The sequence below is a fragment of the Clinocottus analis genome, unplaced genomic scaffold (genome assembly GCF_023055335.1).
Source record: "Clinocottus analis isolate CAN_PGR_092001 unplaced genomic scaffold, fCliAna1.0.p SCAF_11, whole genome shotgun sequence".
Taxonomy (NCBI): domain Eukaryota; kingdom Metazoa; phylum Chordata; class Actinopteri; order Perciformes; family Cottidae; genus Clinocottus; species Clinocottus analis.
In genome coordinates, this window is record NW_027175832.1 from 469,416 (window position 1) to 488,436 (window position 19,021).

Sequence of the window (19,021 nt, forward strand, 5' to 3'; positions counted from 1 at the left end):
AGCTTAGCGAGCTACCCGCGATTAGCGTTAGCGCGGCAGTTAGCGATCTTTCTAAAGTCATTTTTCCACATAACACAATGATACAACTGTACCACGGTGGGTTTAAACATTAAATAACTCCGTCTGGTTTTATGAAAGTGTCTCAGTAAGCAGCATTTCCACATTAACTAACATCAACAAGCTAATACCAAGGCCTAGCCTCTTAGCATGTAGCACTGCTCTTACCGGAGTTCAACAGAGGCTTACACGTCGAAGCGGCTCCTCTCTCTCTCTTTCAACTCGCAAGACTCTCTTCTAATAACGGAAGAGTTATCAACATACTATGCGGGGATGAATTGTACATTTATGAAGTTTACAACACGTTTCATACCCAAGTTCGTCGGCTCACTCGTGTTGCTCTCTGCTCTGTGTCTCAGCGTGAGTGAACGCACTCACTGACAATGACAATGAATACATAGCTGGTGCGCCACCATGGGGTGGGACATGGTAACTACATTTAAATCACATACATGGGTTTAGTGACCATGAGGGTTACACTTCAATAAGTATTTCAATAAGTATTTCAATACTTTCCATGCTCAGCCGTCTGAACGGCTCACTTATGAAATCACCTTTAAATATTGTAACATGTGTTTACACGTTGGAGACGTCCGTCGACGGTCCAGTTGATGGTGACGTTTACGACTTCTCCAGCTAAAGCTTGAGTTATTTCACTGATGGAAACAGGAAATGTCTCCTGGTTCACACGCTGTTCTCCTCTGAGCTGCAGGTATGGATCTGCTTATAGTTTCATAGGAGGAGTGGAATCTTTCCAATGGGCTGTAATCACCTGACCAGGTTTGTATAGACTGGTCTGTCCAGACGTCACACTTCCTGCACGTCACGAGACCAAAGTGTTTGAAACGAGAACTCACCGAGCGAAGTTACACAAATACTGTGAAAGAAAAGACATATTTAACAGAAGAACATCGGCTCACATAGTTTATCCGTCAATACCTCGTTCAACTATAACACATTGAATTAATGTGTCAAAAAGGTAAGAACGTTTGTTATAATATTCCTACAATTCATAAAGATATGCAAACATTTTCTGTCAGTCTTTAATTATGACGATACATATTGCAGAATATGTAAATCGTTGCTAAATTAAACAGCAAAGATGAAGCCAACATTGTTCCAAAAGGCATTACGCTTCTGTGGCACTTTATGGGCCAATATAATATAATATTATGGTTTGGACATATATGGCACATTCTGTTTTGGCAGCTGGAGACGACTGCACTGAAAGCTGCTGTCAAATATTTGAACAGAGGAATAAACGCTGAGATCTGCTCTCTGTGGACTTAAAGTGAGATCACCTGATGTCAAAGTTAAGCTTTGTTAAGTTTTATGAATACATATGTCATATATGATTTGTTCCTGACTGAAGAGTCTAATTATTTATTATGATTTATGTTCATCCCTGGATGTTCATGTTGGACCAGTTAGAACGTGGTTTCTGCTTCCAAGTTGAATATTAAATATGAAGAAGCATCCTGATCACACACGGCGATGTTCTGCCTGCAGTCCAGACTTGTTTCTGTTCAGCTGCGTGTCATCGCTGCATCTTTCACATTACTCTTTGCCACCAGGGTCACATAAGATAAGCATTAATAAAACAATATGCCATTTTACTTACCTCCCTCATATTAAACTGAACCAAACAAGCAGGTGGACAGAAAAGACAACATCCTGTCACATGTTCACGTTGCATGAAACATGTTGGTGCCTTTTGTGTGAAAATAGACAAGCATGTGCTATTTGTAATGCAGATGGTCCACCATGTCCGGGGCAGTATTAATGACAGTAATGTCCCTGTAGAGCCTTTTAAACTCTACACGCTGCTTCAATACCACCATGCAGGAGGCTGAGCCTCAGGTACATCATTGAGACCCTGCATGTTCACTGCTGTCATTTCTTATGGATGAGCCCACCTGTCAGCAGCACAGTAATCTGAACCATCTCAGAGACAGATCAGTTCTGTATTGCGTGGCTTTGCCCCCAAATCTCCTAAGTCTTTGCTTTTGATCCAGCCTGAGGTCTTGATCCTCTTTAAGGAATGAAACTGCTCTGCTGTTAAGACACCTGGCGACACGACTCCTTTATATTCAACTGCTCCTTTGATGCCGACTGACAGGAGACTTGTTATTCGCTGCCATTTGTATTATCCACTTATAATATGTCTAAAGGGCCAAGAATGTCTCTAATGCTTCCTCTCCATTGGTCCCTGAACACAGAGCACAGACATGCAACGTGTCTGGACGGGTGGTCGAGGCTCAAATGGCAAAATAAAAACCTTGAGCAGTCAGAGACACAGCTCACATTCTGGTAGACAATGTCATTGAACCCATGAGCCTCTGAAAGCAAAATACACAAATTCTTCACACTGTCAAACAGGTACAGAGTGTTTGAATTCCTCCAGCAGGTATGTTCACCAACACTAAACTTGACTCTTGCTAGCAGAAGCTGCCGTCATCATACACTTCACAACGGAGACGTAGAAGGTTAACTTTCTCTGGACATCTCTCTGCTACGGGGCTCTAACGGCATCACAGAGGGGATGTGTTGCCCTCTGTGACCCTGGAATAGCCACTTCAGGTGTTTAAAGTCAAAACCAACTGAGAGCCAAACAACTGTTGAACTTTGGTTCACTGCTGTTGTCAAATGGCAAAGATGTGCTTTCCAAACCCCAAGAACTGAACAAAACCTTTTTAGTTCTTGCTTGAAAACCATTTAATTGTAGAAGTACTAGTACTGAGTATTTACCTAAAGAAGTACGAAGCGCAGAATCCGGCGTCAAATTCCATGTATGTGATAATGTACGAGGCCGTTAAAGCTGATTCTGTACAGTGATTTGAAAAGATATGTTGCCTATTAACCCAGAAAATAAAAGCCATTTAAAGCTATATATGTAACAGCAGGTTTACAAATACCACTGTCTGTTATATAAGCTACAATGACGGGATTTAATTTTTCATTTAATTCAAGCCTTTCCAGATTTTACAGCCGGCTTTATGATGTTGCTCTTTATAGCGGAAGCACAGCCTGCAGTTTGTCATGTGTTCATATTTATCCAGCGATGCATCCGCTCAAGGGTCCAAAATAATGAGGATTGTTTAGGACAATTTAAATGGAATCTGCTGCGATTGTTAAATTTATTTTGTTTTTAAAACCGTCCCCCACTGAACGATAAAAGAGGTGCACTGTTTCTCTCAATGTACTTGATGTAATATTCCAGAGTAAAGAGTTTCATTCTTAGTGGTGTCAGGGGAGGAGAGATGGCTGCTGTTTCAGAAGATTGAAGAACAGGATTTCAGTCAGACAAAAGGTTTCCATTCAGCAGGAAGGACCACACTTCTGATGAGGAAGAGACAGTTCGACCTACAGACTCACGGAACGATACTGCCCCCTGCTGGTGCTCATGTAGTATTACAGGGGTCTAAAATAGTTTGACCCAAGCATGACTTCACTCCTGCTATGATCAAAGCTGCAAAACGGACGGTGCAGCGGGTGTCCACCACTTATCTACTATTAGATTTGCTGCAACCAAATCTAATCTTGCAATCAAGTGTCTCAGAATAAACTTGCAATAGTCACAAAGCAAAAGCCTTTTCCTGCAGTAGTTATTTCGTGCTAATAATCATACCTAAGATTCATTCAAAGTGGATATCCACCTTCTTGATCATCAATTATTTGAAATGTCAAACTGTAATAAAATACAAATAATCGCCTAAACTGACAGCAACATTGGTCGAAAAATATGTTTGCAGGATTGATCTACAAAAACCTGCAGGTTTGTTTCCACGTATCATTTTCCACTCCTGGTCGGTAGGTGGCGACATCTCCCATGTGACGTCATCCTTCTGCCCGTTTGTTCTGGAGAACTAAATCATTCAATATGGCGGCCCACAGGATAACATGTTTAGGGTTAAATGCCCTTTATTCCACCGTCTGCGCCCCGAAGCAGGTAACTTACTTTGTGTAACGCTATATCTTATATATTAATATGTTTAATAGGATTGCAGCGAAGATTTATGAGGATGGAGAAAGAAACGTTTTCAGTGTTAACGAGTGGAGTAAGCTACTAGCTCTCTGACATTAGCTTCGTAGCTAAAGCTAACACTAGTTATGATAACTAACGAACGCCTTTTCGATTGTATTTACTTAACAAACTACCTATTTATTTGCAAACTGTTATTGAGTGTTTAGTTTGTATAAAAGAATATATAAACGAAAGCCTCGTTTCCAATGAAACACAGAGCGATATATAGGGAAGCTAAACGAAGTGGACCGTTCCATGTATTATCTAAAATAAAGTACTAAAATACATAAACTAATGGCTGTAGAATTTTAGTAAGAAAGTTTATTGAATTATTTAAAAAACGTTTCATCACATAATGTCTTCTTGACCGTAGCACACAAACGTGTGGATGAATCCAAATCCCACACATAATATCTCATAATAATAGCTGTGCATAACAACTGTGTGCAGGCCCTGAGGAGCTGCTGGGGGGCGGTGGAGCAGGTGAGAGGTTACTACGTCGACTGGAGGATGCTTCGGGACGTAAAGAGAAGACAGATGGCTTTTGATTTTGCTGACGAGAGGTTACGGATCAATGCACTGAGGAAGAACACCATCCTGCCCAAAGAGCTTCAGGTACAACGCAATGCTTCTCCTCAAACTGCCACTTTTTGTCAGTGTTTAATAGAATGAAGCGATGACGCGATGTCATCATCTATTAACTTTAACCACAATCAAATATTTAGTGATCATCGTGGGAGATGATTCACGATAACCAACATCCACAGGCGGTTATAAATTATTAATACCTCCCCAAAAAAAAAATTTTTTAAAATGAATTCCTTAACAGTTAAAAAATGTTTTGCAGGATCTAGCGGATAAAGAAATTGCAGCATTACCAAGGGACAGCTGTCCTGTGAGGATACGCAACAGGTGTGTGATGACGTCCAGACCTCGTGGGGTGAAGCGGAGGTGGCGACTGAGCCGAATTGTCTTCCGTCACTTGGCTGACCACAACCAGATGTCCGGGATTGTGAGGGCAAGATGGTGACACTGTATTCAGATTGGAATATATACAAAATACAAAATAAACAAGCTCTGTTGGTGGTTATTGTCAGAAACAGGAAGATCAACTTTCAAAACATAGTTTTGGCCTTTTCATGTCTGGGATCTTTGGAGGTACTGACTGATGAAATGGTTCAACCACTTGTACATGCTAAAACTATGTTAATGTTCAAACTTAATCCACTGAGATTACGGCGGCATATATACATACTTTGTATATGTTAAAGAGATAATTAATTGTAATTTCTGTTGATTATTTACTTTGTTTTCTTGTGGCTCTTCTAAAAAAACATTATATTTAAAGAGAAAATTCTAAAGTGGCTTTTCAGAAGAGTAAATACCAATGTAACACAATGAATGAATAAATCTGGTTGTACATAAGTAACCCCTTTCCATTGTCTTGATTTTATATTGTATGCAGTTGATGTTGTACATTTTATGAAATAATTCAAATTATTTGATCATATAGTGTAAATATAATTTTAAAAAAAATAGTAGTACTGATTAAATGATGATTGGTCGCAAAGTAGCATCCATTCATGCTATATTATGTTTAGTCTGAAAGGCATTATAATAAATAGTTCTGCAGATAACTACTGAAAAGAAGAATTAGTGATCATTTATTTTACGTTGTATATTTTGTGGATGTCCACACTTTAGTCCAGTAGGTGGCGGTCAATCCGCCCATTGGCTGGCTTGACAACTGCCATTAATCAAGAAGAAGAAGAAAAGCCGTATCCGGTGACAGTACTGCAGCACGCTAGTGGAGTAAAGCTACACAAACACATTTCTGAACCTGACAAATATAACTGACAAAGACTCAATGGATGTAACCGAACAGGTAAACGAAACGTTGTATTCAGTTTCGAGTATGCCATCAGGACCAAACTAGGATTTGTATAAACTTATTTTATTTAGCTAAGCTAAAGGGCGATCTAACGTTTTGTGACATGAGTCTACTACTAGCAATGCTACGCTAGCTACCGTCAATACATTAATAAGCAACTGCTAACCAGCGAAGTCTGCTATTGCTATTATCGTTGGTGAAGTACTTTTTTAATCAAATTAACGTTTCCTAAAAGTGTACTCTCCAAAGAAATATCAATGTCTGTGACTCTAGATAGCTTGTTAGCAACAAGCTAGCTTTGAATGGAGTTTACCGGAACATTTTAGCGAAGTACTGTCACCGTAAGTAACGTGAGCTAATGCGAAGCTCGTTATTTGTCTCCGGTATCGAGGAGAAAGTGAGGGGCATATTTTTCTGAAAGTCTAAATTGTGAAAGCCAAGAGTGCACAATGTCTCAATGCATTTGTATTAACTAGTTAGTTTCAGTTAGCTTGTACTTCATGACTTACGAGATCCAAGTTGCTTCAACATCCACTCACGTGCAGCGATGGAGTGACCGGTCCTCTTCCACTGATTTCACAATAAAACATGCATATGATGTTGAAGCCGGACACGTACTTGTAGGTATTTTCTCTGAGAGGTGATTCCTAATGTCGCTTGAGTCAACCCCAATCCGCCAGTAACAACAATTATACCCTAAATATACTAAATAAAACGAAGTGACATTCAAGCAACACCTGTGTAACACTTATGCAACCTTTGTCAAGCAAATATTTAGTATTTTTTAACTTGAGATATGTCCTGAGGCGTTGATCAACTAATTGATAAATTAGCACGTTTTACAAACATGTTCTGTTAAATTGTCTTTAAATGGTGCATTTCTCAGTGGTCCGATTGTTTTTCCATTTCAGATCAACCAGTTGGAGGCAGATTTTGTGGAGCTGGGGTCGCTCTTGGAGAAGTCAGAGAGGAAAAGAGTGCAGGAGGTGCTAAAGCAGGAGCAGAAGAAGGTGGAGAAGGAGCTCGCTGTCAAACGACAACTAAAGGAGAAACAAGCCAGGAAAGAGGCCAACCCGTCTGCTGCCTCTAAAGCAGCATACACAGTCAAGATCAACAACTATGGTATGGTTTAGGAAGACTACCGGCCATTTGTGAGAAAGTACAGCTGTTTAGACGTGTGAGAAGCATTTAAAAACAACGTTCACACTTTTGCTTCTTCTATGCAGCGTGGGACCAGTCGGAGAAATTTGTCAAAATTTACCTTACATTGAAGGATGTGCATAAAATTTCATCAGAAAATGTCGAGGTCAACTTCACAGAAAGGTACAGTGATAATTAACCCATATACATGAATCATGTGCGACCAATCCTACAATCAATTTCATTTGCTAATCCTTTCTTTTGCAGATCTTTTTCTGTGTTGGTAAAGGATCTTGATGGGAAAAACCATCAGATGACAATCCTCAATATGTTGTGTCCAATCGATGAAAAGAACAGCTATAAAAAGGTCAACAAAGCCTATTTATTATTTGAAGGAATAGACAAACAAACAGAGCAGCAAAGTACAGCTTTTGAAAAGCATTTTGACTGTCTTTCCTCCCATCAACAGATCAAAACAGACATGGTCCTGGTCATGTGCAAGAAGCAGACGACTAAGAAGTGGGACTGTCTAACAACGGTGGAAAAGCAGGCTAAAGATAAAGAGTAAGTTTGAATAAATAAGGAACAGGCATTGCAGTGCAGTACCGTGTCTGTGAGCCAGATGTCACCGTACTGCATGTGGGACGAGGAGGAGAGTCCCATTCAGATAAATACATGCAAACTGTTATCCCACTGTCCCTCAACAGTAAACCCAACGTTGATGAGAACGCAGACCCCAGCGATGGTCTGATGAACATGCTGAAGAAGATTTACTCCGAGGGCGATGACGACATGAAGAGAACCATCAACAAAGCCTGGTCAGAGTCCCAAGAGAAGAAGGTTCAAGGAGGAGGAGGAGACGACATGATGGACCTCTGAACTCCTCTCGGTAGCACCAAGTGACAGCAGCCAGGGATGCATTTGACATGACTTGAATATTAAATGTTATGAGTACAAGACATGAATCATATTCACAAAATCTAGAATTTTAGTGTACAGCTCATGAATACAGTTTTTGGGATTAATATCAATTTTTGGCTTTGCTATGAAATGTGTTGATACACAATGCAGAAACTTTTCATTTACTTGCATGGAAAACGCCCACAAGCATAAGGCCGGCGTCCAACAATCAGCTTCTGCAACCCCCAAAAGACCTGCAGCATTGGTCACTTTGGTAATGTTTTAAAGGACCACAATGCTGTTCTTCTTGAGAATGTTGTCTGTTCCTAAGTCACAGTTTAAACTTGAGCGGGGTTCATTGAATACGTCAGATGTGTAAAGTCTCGTCATAATATTGTTCCTGAGCAGCTGGCCGGAGCTGAAGATGTTTCCAAGTGTTCTTTTGCCAAAGTCATGCTCATATTCCTTTTAATGAAGACAACCAGAGGGCTCCTCTGACTTCTTTTACCAACTTCCTGTCAGCCTTCTTCTTTTGTGTCATTCCATAAAAAGCTCAAATGATTGCTGCAGAGAATTCTGCTTGTGCATCAGTCCAGTGTGATAACGAACATTTGGTCTGTTTGATGTTTAATGTGCTTGCGTTCATTCCTGTTGCATAGTTACTCTCAATCACTTTGTAATTCCTTCATGTGGCTGCTGCTTTTTCATTGTATTGACCAGTTTACCACTAAATATCCAGCGTTGGTGAATATCTCACATGTTTTAATTATATTATCTGTGCTTTTGTTATTGTCGTACGTGTATTGTTGCCGCCCTCAGGTTGTTCATGACGTTCCCACAAATATATTTCTTGAACCGAGTCTTCTTTGCCTCTTTTTATCTTCTGATGTTTCGCTAACAAGAGTTTTCCAACCACTTGTTAGACTTGTCTGGTCCAGAGTTCATGTTATCATTCTTCAAGCGGTGCAATTTGCTGTCATAATTTAGATATAACTCGATACTTTTCAGGACTGACAACCTGACCTTATCTACTTATTTATTTTGATATAGTAGGATGAGCAATGCACAAGACGGTCCCCTTATTGTATCTGCAGCACAGTCAAAGTACAAATGAATAAAGTAGTTTTGCATATTCATATAATCAGAAATGCAGCGCACGAGCTTTCGATGTGCACGTTTTGTCCGCCAGGTGGCAGCAGCGACGAGTCGATCACACAAGTTACTTTTAACACACAAGCGGGATAAAAAAGATTAATTGAAAATGTGTTTTTATTTTCTAGTATTCTGAGGATTTCGGCAGAAACACAAACTAATTGTTTTTTTAGCCATTTTATGATTTGTAATTAATTTGCAACGTGCTAAACTGGGACTCATCATTCACAATTCTACTTTAATTGAGCAGATGTTTCACGCAGAATAAATGATCTCATTACTCAGTATTAAAGGTAGAATACTTTCACATGGACACATGTCTAAACACAAGCTCCTTTACATAATGAAACAGTGAGAGTAGGTTGAGTAAAAAATAATACAACAATTGGTGTTAGAATAAACTTCTGAAAGTGATCATCGCATCAGAGTTTAAACATGGCGGACAGTGGAAACCCTCCAAGGGTTACAGCGTGTCATCCAGTTGGATCGATCAGTTTTTTTACGAGTTGTTTCATTCACTTGTTTCTTCAGATATATATATATATATATATATATATATATATATATATATATATATATATATATATATATATATATATATATATATATATTGTCGGAACTCGTCTGGACTTTCTCCACCAGTGCGCCAGCTCGCCCCGCCCCCTGCCCCGTGACGTCACTGCTCTACTATATAGCTCCGCAGAGCCTCGGACTCGCCAGATAGATCGAGTTGGCCGAGGCGGACGCATCAGACCAACCACGGAGAGAACACGCGAGAGGGACACACACACACACACACACACACACACACACACACAGACAGATATTGATATATTCATAACCTGCTGTCCGTCCCGCTGCTTCATGGATACCGGATGCTTCACCGCGGCGCAGCGCGTCTCGTGCCACGCCATGAATGCGGATTTATTCAAGCCGGCTCTGGAGCGAGGACCCCCGCAGCCCGCCGGCCCGCTGAAGACCAGCAGGAACAAACCCGAACCCACCAAGCCGGAGCTGGCTCAGGTGGTGATGGACTCCAAGACCGGAAGGTCCTACAGCAAAGGGAAGCTCCTGGGAAAGGTACGCAGGGTCACACGTTACATGTTACACGTCACATGTTACACGTTACATGCTACATGTGCTTGTCTCGCTTCACGGCGTCAGGTCTGCCAGCCGGCGGCTCCAGAAGCTCCAACAACGAGCCGCTGCTTGAGCTCCACACGTCTGGGACTACATTTAAATAAATAAAAAAAAGAAATCAAATGAATTATTATTCATATTATTATTATTATTATTCGCATACCAGGCGTGACAGTAATGCGTGTGTGTGACCTCGTGGTGGATGTGATCCCCGCTGGGCGCGTCATTACCGGATGAATCAGGGGAAAGGTGCGCCGACGTGATTGGCAACACCTTTTTATGACAGGCGATGAATTGTTTTTCACCAGAATCCTCATTTGAATGCAGACTGTTGCACCAAAGATCCGTCTGCTGCTGCGCGCACAGCAGCGCTGCTGCGTGTGCGTGTGTGTACGTGTGTTGCTCCGCATGTATGTGCGATGTATGACTGGCGGTTGCATCAACGTGTTGCTGGTCGTCGACAGGCTGCATCCGGCTGCCAGCCAAGTTTTATTTAAAAAGCATCTCGCTGCCGCAGAGCTGGAAGTCTCCGCAGCTTCCCGTCAATGCAGCAGCTGCTCTGCTCGGCCCTGCTGTCCTCCAGCGCATCAGTCTTATGGCTTCTAGGAACGTGCACGAAAACACGCGATGAACACGACAATATGGGTTGATCTGTTTGTGAGAAATCATTTTCCTAGCGTATGGGAGCATACTGCATCACAAGGTGCTGCTCAATGTAGTGCCTTGATTATGAAAGATGCACCTGAATACATTTTAATCCCGGCTCTGTCGTTCACCCTGTGATTGATTACCTTCCCTGCACACAGCCCTCATTGGCTAAATCATTTTGATTGCAGTACAGTATTGATCCTGGGTTCAAAGGCTCGTCATTGAGGCACATTATTAATGGCCGATGCAGGTTTTCAACCTGCTGCTTTTCCTCACCGGTCCTCCTGTTGTCTCCTCAGGGCGGCTTCGCTCGCTGCTACGAGATGACGGACCTCTCCAACAACAAAATGTACGCCGTGAAGGTGATTCCACAGAGCCGAGTGTCCAAACCGCACCAACGGGACAAGGTACGTGACTGAGGCTGTGTACGTCTGCTGAGGCCCGACGCAGCCTGACGGCTGCATCGTGTTGTTGTTGAAATATGCAAACGAAGCTGACGGATGATCAAATGTGAACAGATCACCAACGAGATCGAGCTGCACAAAACCCTGTCGCACAAGCACGTGGTGAAGTTCTCTCACCATTTTGAAGACCAAGAAAACATCTACATCTTCCTGGAGCTCTGCAGTCGGAAGGTGAGGCGTGTGCGTGTGTGTGCGTGTGTGTGCGTGTGTGTCTGTGTGTTGCAGCTCCTCCACGGTCCAATAGAGACAGTTTATTTTTTACATTACTCAAGTTAAACTAGAAGCCTAATCAGGACTGAGTCCTCTGTCTGGAATACAGCAGCATCGACCTTCTGTTCTCCTGTGGTGGAGTGTGTGTGTGTGTGTGTGTGTGTGTGTGTGTGTGATTTATGTGCAGCAGTGTTGTACCGTCCCACTGATGCATGCTGGGACTGACGGTTCCCTCGTTGCTCTGTCCCGACAGTCGCTGGCTCACATCTGGAAGGCGCGGCACACGCTCACGGAGCCGGAGGTTCGGTATTACCTCCGGCAGATCATCTCGGGCCTGAAGTACATCCACAGCAGAGGGATCCTGCACCGAGACCTCAAGCTGGGTACGTGCGCTTGTGAAACATGGCGGCGGACGCGCACGACAAGCATCCCAGGAATCTGCCGTGACTTTGGTGGGCGGCGCGTGTTATCTGTGGAATGCTGACTGGCCAAATGGTTTTGTCTCTTTTCAGGCAACTTCTTTGTCAACGAGAACATGGAGCTGCGGCTGGGAGACTTCGGCCTCGCCGCCAAGCTGGAGACGGTGGAGCTCAGGAAGAAGTAAGCAGTTTGAATGGCCCAACAGCCACCATTTTAAATACTTTAGTGTTGTTTAGCCGAGGGAGTGCTATTTTTAGGACCATTTATACCCAGATTTGAGTTTTGAAAAAGCTTTTCTGCTCAATGGGAAAAGTTACTGAACATGAACATGACCTCCAGAAGCCTGAGCCGGCTGCATTTGTCACATTGACATAAGCCCATTACGTCATGTACCAAGCACATTCTTCCTACCACAACTTTCCCCTCAGTAAGAACCCAGAGAAACCGGTTTCCAAGTGGCAGTTGACTGTAACGCTGAGCAGTTTCAATACCAGTCTGACGGCTTCCTGTGGAATGAATGCTGCCGCGAGAACAAAACTCCTCAACCACGACTTCCTTACCGAGCATTAACGTGTCCTGTACTCGTGTTTTTCAGAACAATCTGTGGGACTCCCAACTACTTGGCCCCCGAGGTGCTGAACAGACAGGGCCACGGCACCGAGTCGGACGTCTGGTCCCTCGGCTGCGTCATGTGAGTGTTGCTTTGTGTTGCTTTGTGTAACGTGTTGTGTGAGTGAGGCCGTGACGCCCAACCGCGACCCTCCATTAGTCTGAAGCACCATGTTCTCTGAGCTGACCACCTCTGTGTCCGCTCAGGTACACGCTGATGTGCGGAAAGCCTCCTTTCGAGACGCTTGACCTGAAGGAGACCTACAAGTGTATAAAGGACGTTCGGTACAACTTGCCGTCCTCGCTCTCTCCTGCCGCACAGAAACTCATCTCCAGCATCCTGCAGAAAAACCCCGGCGACCGACTCGCTCTGGACCAAATCCTGAACCACGAGTTCTTCACCAAAGTACGCAAAGATTTGTGCTCATGTCAAATTAAAGAAACCGTGCAATATGACTTTCATCCATTCATGCTGCTGAAGAGGCTAGAACCAAATATCTCTTGTGGTCGCTTGATTCCTCCTCCTGCTCCTCACCATGTTGTCCCTCCTGCTTTGTCCTCATCCTCTCTTCTGCTTCCTCTTCCAGGGTTTCACCCCCGATAAGCTTCCCCCCAGCAGCTGTGTGACGGTGCCAGAGCTCCACCCGCCCAGCCCGGCCAAGAAATTCTTCACTAAAATGGCCAAGAGCTTCTTTGGCAAGAAGAAGGCAAAAGGTATTGAAGCCCATCAGTGAAGTGACACAATAGAGCGTCTCTTTGAAAGTCCTCTGCTGGTGACGCATGCGTCCTTCTCAAGTGTGATAATGAAGCGGCTGCATCACCTGGCAGTCTGGTTTTTATCTGAGAATGAAGTTTGAACTGAAGAGCAGGAATGCGGTCGGTTTCGGCTCCGCGGTGCCAGCAAAGCGCCGTCTGTGGTTTTTAAACAACATATTTGTGACGACGATGCCAAACTCTTGCCTTTGCAGTGGAGAAGATCCCGTTCGAGGAGAAAGATGACAAAGACATTTCCAAGCTGGTGTCTGGCATCGTGAAATGTTCCATCAACCGGCAGATCAGCTACAAGACGGTGGGACCCAACGAGGTGCGCTGCATGTTCCCTTCACACGCGGGTTCAGTGAAGTCCACCAGGGATTACTCAGGACCGATACGGCCTCTCCTCCTGGCTGGAGTTCAGTTTGTTCCTTCAGAACGGTCTTTTTAAATGACACTTGGATATGAAGTCATTATGAATGGAGTTGTCCCCTCAGACTATCTGACACTGCCGTGTTGTTTAACACTGAATTATGATTTCATTTAAAAACGGATTTACATTTTTTTAAAATGTTTTTTCCTCCGGTATCTTGGAAAAGTTTAACTGCATTCTTGGCTAAATGCATCCTTCTCTACATGTGTTGGATCTACAAACTGTTTTGTTTTCCAGAGCTGAGACTAAACTCGCAGCAGGAAGCTCAGCTGGTCCAGTTCAACTGGTTCTTAAGCACAATAGAAAATTAATTGTTGGGTTGAGAAACAATGATCCATTCAAGAAGCACATGCCATTTTAAAATAGTTAACAAAAGAACCTCTTTACCTTTGTATTTATTCCTATACTTTATTTTAAATGTACATGTTTGCAGGAACAAACTTGACATGCGAGCCAATGGATGTCCACAGTGTTACTTGTGTATTCATGTATGTTAGAAAGTCCACATGAAACCTGCAGCCTACTTCAAAAGCACACAAGGAAACTTACTAAAAACAGTGAAGCGACAACCGTTAAAGCTGTAGATGTTCTGAGTGTAAAGACTCATCTCCTGCAGCTTTTTAACTCTGTCACACATATTGTTTGAATGAAATCAGTATTTTTTGCTCCTCAGGTGTCTCCCATCGGCCAGGTGGAACCCACTCCTGCTGAGGAGGAATCCAGGAAGTCCATCTCTCGTTCCTTCAAGGGGACGACGGCCAGCAGCACAGAACGTAGGCCCAGACTTCTCTTTAATGCATGGACTTGTAGAATTCATTGCATATTAATATGGTTGGTCTTTTGCTAGGTTTTAAGAGTTGTTTTCCTCTCCAGCGTGTGAGGACGTCCTGACTCCTGCAACGGTGTCTGAATCGGCCTTGAAGGTTCTCAACAGCTGCCTGGCCTCGATGCCTGCAGGTAGGACTTCTGCCCTCAAAGCATAATAATCGTTTGACTTGTGTTCAGCTCGATGAGTCTAACCACGAGACAATAAGTGGAATTGCTCCGTCGCAGCATGAACCCTTTCCTCTGAGAGCTACAGAGCCACAAACGGTACGCCAAAGAAACGTTGCTTCACCGTGAACTCTGTTGCCTTAAATTACACATGATGCAGCACATTCAAGTTTAATCCAGCAGATCTTTTCTGAGCCGTTTGCTCACTCTGAATATCTGCTGAGTCATGGGCCCAGAGCGCCTTCAGGCTCGCGGCTCTAACGTGTTGAAATGCTGAGTGAAAGATGAACCTGACTTTGTGTCCGGTTCCTTTGGGATGCAGAGGAACGTGTTCCTAACGTGTTCCTAACGTGTTCCTAACGTGTTCCTAACGTGTTCCTAACGTGTTCCTAACGTGTTCCTCTGCCTGCAGCCACCAGGAACCCGCCCTGTCTGTCCCGGCCTCAGTCCTTCCTCTGGGTGACCAAATGGGTCGACTACTCGAACAAATATGGTTTTGGCTACCAGCTCTCCAACCAAAGCATCGGCGTGCTCTTCAACGAGGGAACGCGCCTCAGTCTTTGTGACCAACGCAAGTAAGAACTGAAGGCGCTGGACTGCTCTGTGACTTGAGCCAGAGACTCGAGGTCGTTGCTGGCGGTGCTGAACTCTGGTGAAACCTAAAGCTGTCCCGTTCCCTCCCTCAGGACGGTCCACTACTGCTTTCCCAACAACAAACACTTCACGTTCCCTGCAGACTGTCTGCCGGAGCAGCTGCGCAGCCAGAAACAAATCGTGGATCTCATGGCCAACTACATGGAGCAGAACCTCATGGAGGTAGGAGTCACTTTAGCTTCAAGACAGACAATTTTTAAAATATTTATTAATCAGATACAAAAAGCCCTTCTATTCATTGAATTGAAGCAGTGTAAGATGAAATGTGTTGTCGTCCTCCAGGGTGGGGATCTGCACTTCGAGGACCAGCTGTCGGGTTGTCCTCCCCTGCTGCTCCAGTGGGTGAAGACGGACCACGCTCTCGTCATGCTCTTCAACAACGGCACATTACAGGTCAGAAAAGCTCACTAGTTCTCATCCTCGATGCTTTAAAATGAACAAATAAATCAAGTAATGCAGCGTTGTGAACAAAGTTACAGGAAATGCATCTCACCCTGTGTGGACCGGACCTCTTCTGACATGCATGTTGTTTTCACTCTTCAGGTTAACTTCTACGCCGACCACACGAAGATCATCCTGTGCAAGTCAGCCGACGACTCGTACCTGCTCACCTACATCAGCCGGGAGCGCGTCTCCTGCACGTACCTGCTCAGCATGCTGAACGAGATGGGCTGCACCTCGGAGCTGAGGCACCGACTGCGATACGTGGTCCAGCTCCTGCAACACCACGCTGACGCCTGAGGGCCCGGCGCCGCGGCTGCCGGGCGGCGCTGTGACCGGTTAACACCTGTTCCCAGGCAGCCTGACCGCCTGATAACATTCCTCAAGGCAGAGACGAGCCGGCGCCTGGAAGGCTGCTCGTGAGGGGTTGAGCAAATCTTCTTTTCTGACCTGCTGCTGAGGCAGCAGAGATCAGATGGACCTTGATACCATGAAGCGGTGAGGAAGCTCGGCCTCGAGGTGGTGAGCCTGTCTCATGCCTCAAAGGTCTACAAGAGACTCCGACCCGACATGATGGACCCTCCCAGGCAGGTGCCGAAGTGAACCCCCGAGCCTCCAGTTACCTTCCCTCACTGGAAACCACGGCTTCATTTCAGCTTCCCTGATGGCAGATAGTCCAGGCATGGTTTCTCACCGGTATCTAAACACTAACATGTTCTTATTGGCTTGCAACAGAACAGGACCATCTCGCAGCTGGACTTCTTTTAGGCTCCGTTTGCTTTCATTGGAGCTGGTCTTAAGCAGCGCTGAGGTTGATTGGAGGGAGAAGCCTGCTGCCCTCGCTGGGTTTGGACTACGGTGCACACATTCATCGTTTTGTTTGAATACAACATTTGAGCAAACTCTAGGATCACACTACGACCTTGACCTTGCATGCAAAATGACATTCCTGGCCTTATTTGATGATGGAGATGCTGAGGTTCTGAAACGATGGCCTCTTCTGACCCGACGTCTCTCATAGTTGGAGCGACTCACTGTGGTACACGGCGTGAAGGGGCGATGGGAGCAACACCGTTCTGCACTTTGTTTTGGTATTTAATTCATCTGGAAAGTGAAACTTTTTACTACCACGTGTTATATTTTATTCATTTTAAATAGATACCAAAAGGCATTCTTGTTTTTTCTTTTTTTTTTAATGATTTAGTTTTTAATTCACGATACAGTAGTTGAATGTGTGTGCCAACAGAAGTGTTGGTTGGATAATTAGGGTGGGGGGGGGTAAAAGTGCCTTTCTGAGGGATGTGTGTAGAGTGCAATAACAACCCTTTGTGAATGTCAAGCTGGAGACAAACTAGATGCGACCGCTGTGTTTCACAGGTGGCTTTACCCTGAGCACTACTCACCACCTGGTATAAGCTTTTAGAACAACGGCATCATGCGTATTCATCCAGTAATACCCACTAAGGAAAAGATAAAACATTGTACTCTGTTATGGGTTCACGTTGCTTTCACGACCCAGAGTTGTATCCTAAAAACTGTGATTTGGAATGCAAGTATTGCGTACATGTGTTTTTTCAGAAAACCCAACATTGTGAAGCCATCTGCCAATTCAGAAGAATCTTTATTTTTTGGCACATAATGTCCTGTTTATTTATTTTTTTATTTATACATGTTTTTTATTTATTGTTGTGTAAATGTTATGTCCTGACACGAGGAATTGTTCAATTACGATCACCTTTTGTATGCAACAGATTTGGGGGGGGAAATGTGATAAAAATAAAGTTTATTGAAAATCAACTGATTTGCACTTGTTCAGTGAAACATTTTCATTTCCTTTCACGTTTCTGCGTTGGCGCCTCTGAAGGAGGCTGCAGAGCTCGATCTGAAGTCAAACTCGTTAGATGTCCGTCTTGTAAAGTAGCTTAACTTCACTGAAGTGAAAGCAAAAACCAGACATGAGGATGTGAAGGTCAACACATTATTTATATAAATCGTGCTTTTCTAAAAACATAAAATCAGAGTTTGTTATTGAAATGCTCTCTGGGGACTTACGACATCGCCTCCAGACTCAATAAGCTCTTCAGAAACCAAACAGGAGTTTCAGCATGAGATCATTTGCTTCTTCATCTACCTCAATGTTTACATGTCACCTCACTTCAATGTGCTTTCACTACTAGTCCGATCAAGTCTGCAGATGGTTTGCTCGATCACGATCACCAGAGTTAAATGCGTCATGAAGAATTACTGATGCGCTGCTTTCACAACCTGTTGTTTGAGTCATTGAGAGGCTGACAGGACGTGTCTGAAGGACTGCTGCCTCTCCACCGCTTGATGCAAAGGTTATGATCACAATGTCCTAAATGCTGCAGCAGTCAATGATGACTCCCCGAACGCGTCACATGACTTCATGGTCACATGGTGAGGTCACTCTCACATGTGAAGTTCACCTGAACAACTCAAAGTCCCTCCATGATTGTCTAGACTTCTCGTGTCGATGTATTTAAAGCTGTATATTTAAATTACGCTGTACATGTAAAAGCCCAGTAAGCAGATGAGTTGAACATTCAACATGAACTCAGTTTCATCCTGATGTTAAATTGCAAAAACAATAATACAAAAGACATTTTAAAGCCTTGACACTGACCAGTGTTAAAACAACTTCCCCTTGGGGATTAATAAAGTATCTATCCATCTCTAGCTATCTATCTCTCCATCTCTCTATCTCTATCATCTCTCCATCCCTCTATCCCTCTTTCCCTCTCTCTCTCTCTCTCTCTCTCTCTCTCTCTCTCTCTCTCTATCCATCCATCCGTTTCCTCTCTTGATGGATGAAGATCTGTTCATGTTTGTGGACAGATCTTCACTATCCTCCAACACGCGTCACTTATGTTTAGTCTTCATAAAACTGCTTTATTGGATTCTCTCTTCTGGAAAATATTCTGCCAAAACCTAAATGATGTTGAGTTTGTGTGTCTTTCATGTGTGAGTAAGTCTGCGTGAGTGTAAAAACAGATTGAAGTTATCATGTTCCCTGTGGAGAATGCTTGCTTTGTGGAATTGTACTCACCTTTAGGGGAAAAGAGTCACCGTCA

The 19,021-nt window shown here is 43.7% G+C and overlaps 4 protein-coding genes across 4 annotated transcripts in view; 3 read left to right on the forward strand and 1 right to left on the reverse strand.

Moving 5' to 3' along the window:
• Positions 1 to 410, reverse strand: part of tnn (tenascin N) — a 34,584-nt gene extending 34,174 nt beyond the window's left edge. Inside the window, exon 1 of the mRNA XM_068571453.1 lies at positions 371 to 410. The gene's annotated coding sequence lies outside the window, so the exon portion shown is untranslated. The remainder of the gene's footprint in view (positions 1 to 370) is intronic.
• Positions 411 to 3,914: 3,504 nt separating this feature from the next.
• mrps14 (mitochondrial ribosomal protein S14) lies at positions 3,915 to 5,510 on the forward strand. Its single transcript, XM_068571287.1, has 3 exons — positions 3,915 to 4,006; positions 4,532 to 4,696; positions 4,929 to 5,510. The coding sequence occupies exons 1-3, from the start codon at positions 3,938 to 3,940 to the stop codon at positions 5,109 to 5,111; spliced, it is 417 nt and encodes a 138-aa protein (XP_068427388.1). The 5' UTR covers positions 3,915 to 3,937; the 3' UTR covers positions 5,112 to 5,510.
• A 342-nt stretch (positions 5,511 to 5,852) lies between these two features.
• Positions 5,853 to 8,872, forward strand: cacybp (calcyclin binding protein). Its single transcript, XM_068570859.1, has 6 exons — positions 5,853 to 5,966; positions 6,884 to 7,094; positions 7,199 to 7,295; positions 7,380 to 7,479; positions 7,582 to 7,676; positions 7,820 to 8,872. The coding sequence occupies exons 1-6, from the start codon at positions 5,949 to 5,951 to the stop codon at positions 7,989 to 7,991; spliced, it is 693 nt and encodes a 230-aa protein (XP_068426960.1). The 5' UTR covers positions 5,853 to 5,948; the 3' UTR covers positions 7,992 to 8,872.
• A 1,032-nt stretch (positions 8,873 to 9,904) lies between these two features.
• Positions 9,905 to 17,730, forward strand: plk3 (polo-like kinase 3 (Drosophila)). The gene is made up of 15 exons (XM_068571560.1): positions 9,905 to 10,244; positions 11,252 to 11,359; positions 11,471 to 11,587; positions 11,880 to 12,009; positions 12,139 to 12,226; positions 12,642 to 12,737; positions 12,863 to 13,061; positions 13,243 to 13,369; positions 13,624 to 13,739; positions 14,515 to 14,614; positions 14,715 to 14,798; positions 15,247 to 15,409; positions 15,521 to 15,650; positions 15,771 to 15,881; positions 16,032 to 17,730. The coding sequence occupies exons 1-15, from the start codon at positions 10,029 to 10,031 to the stop codon at positions 16,227 to 16,229; spliced, it is 1,983 nt and encodes a 660-aa protein (XP_068427661.1). The 5' UTR covers positions 9,905 to 10,028; the 3' UTR covers positions 16,230 to 17,730.
• The last annotated feature ends 1,291 nt before the right edge of the window (positions 17,731 to 19,021 follow it).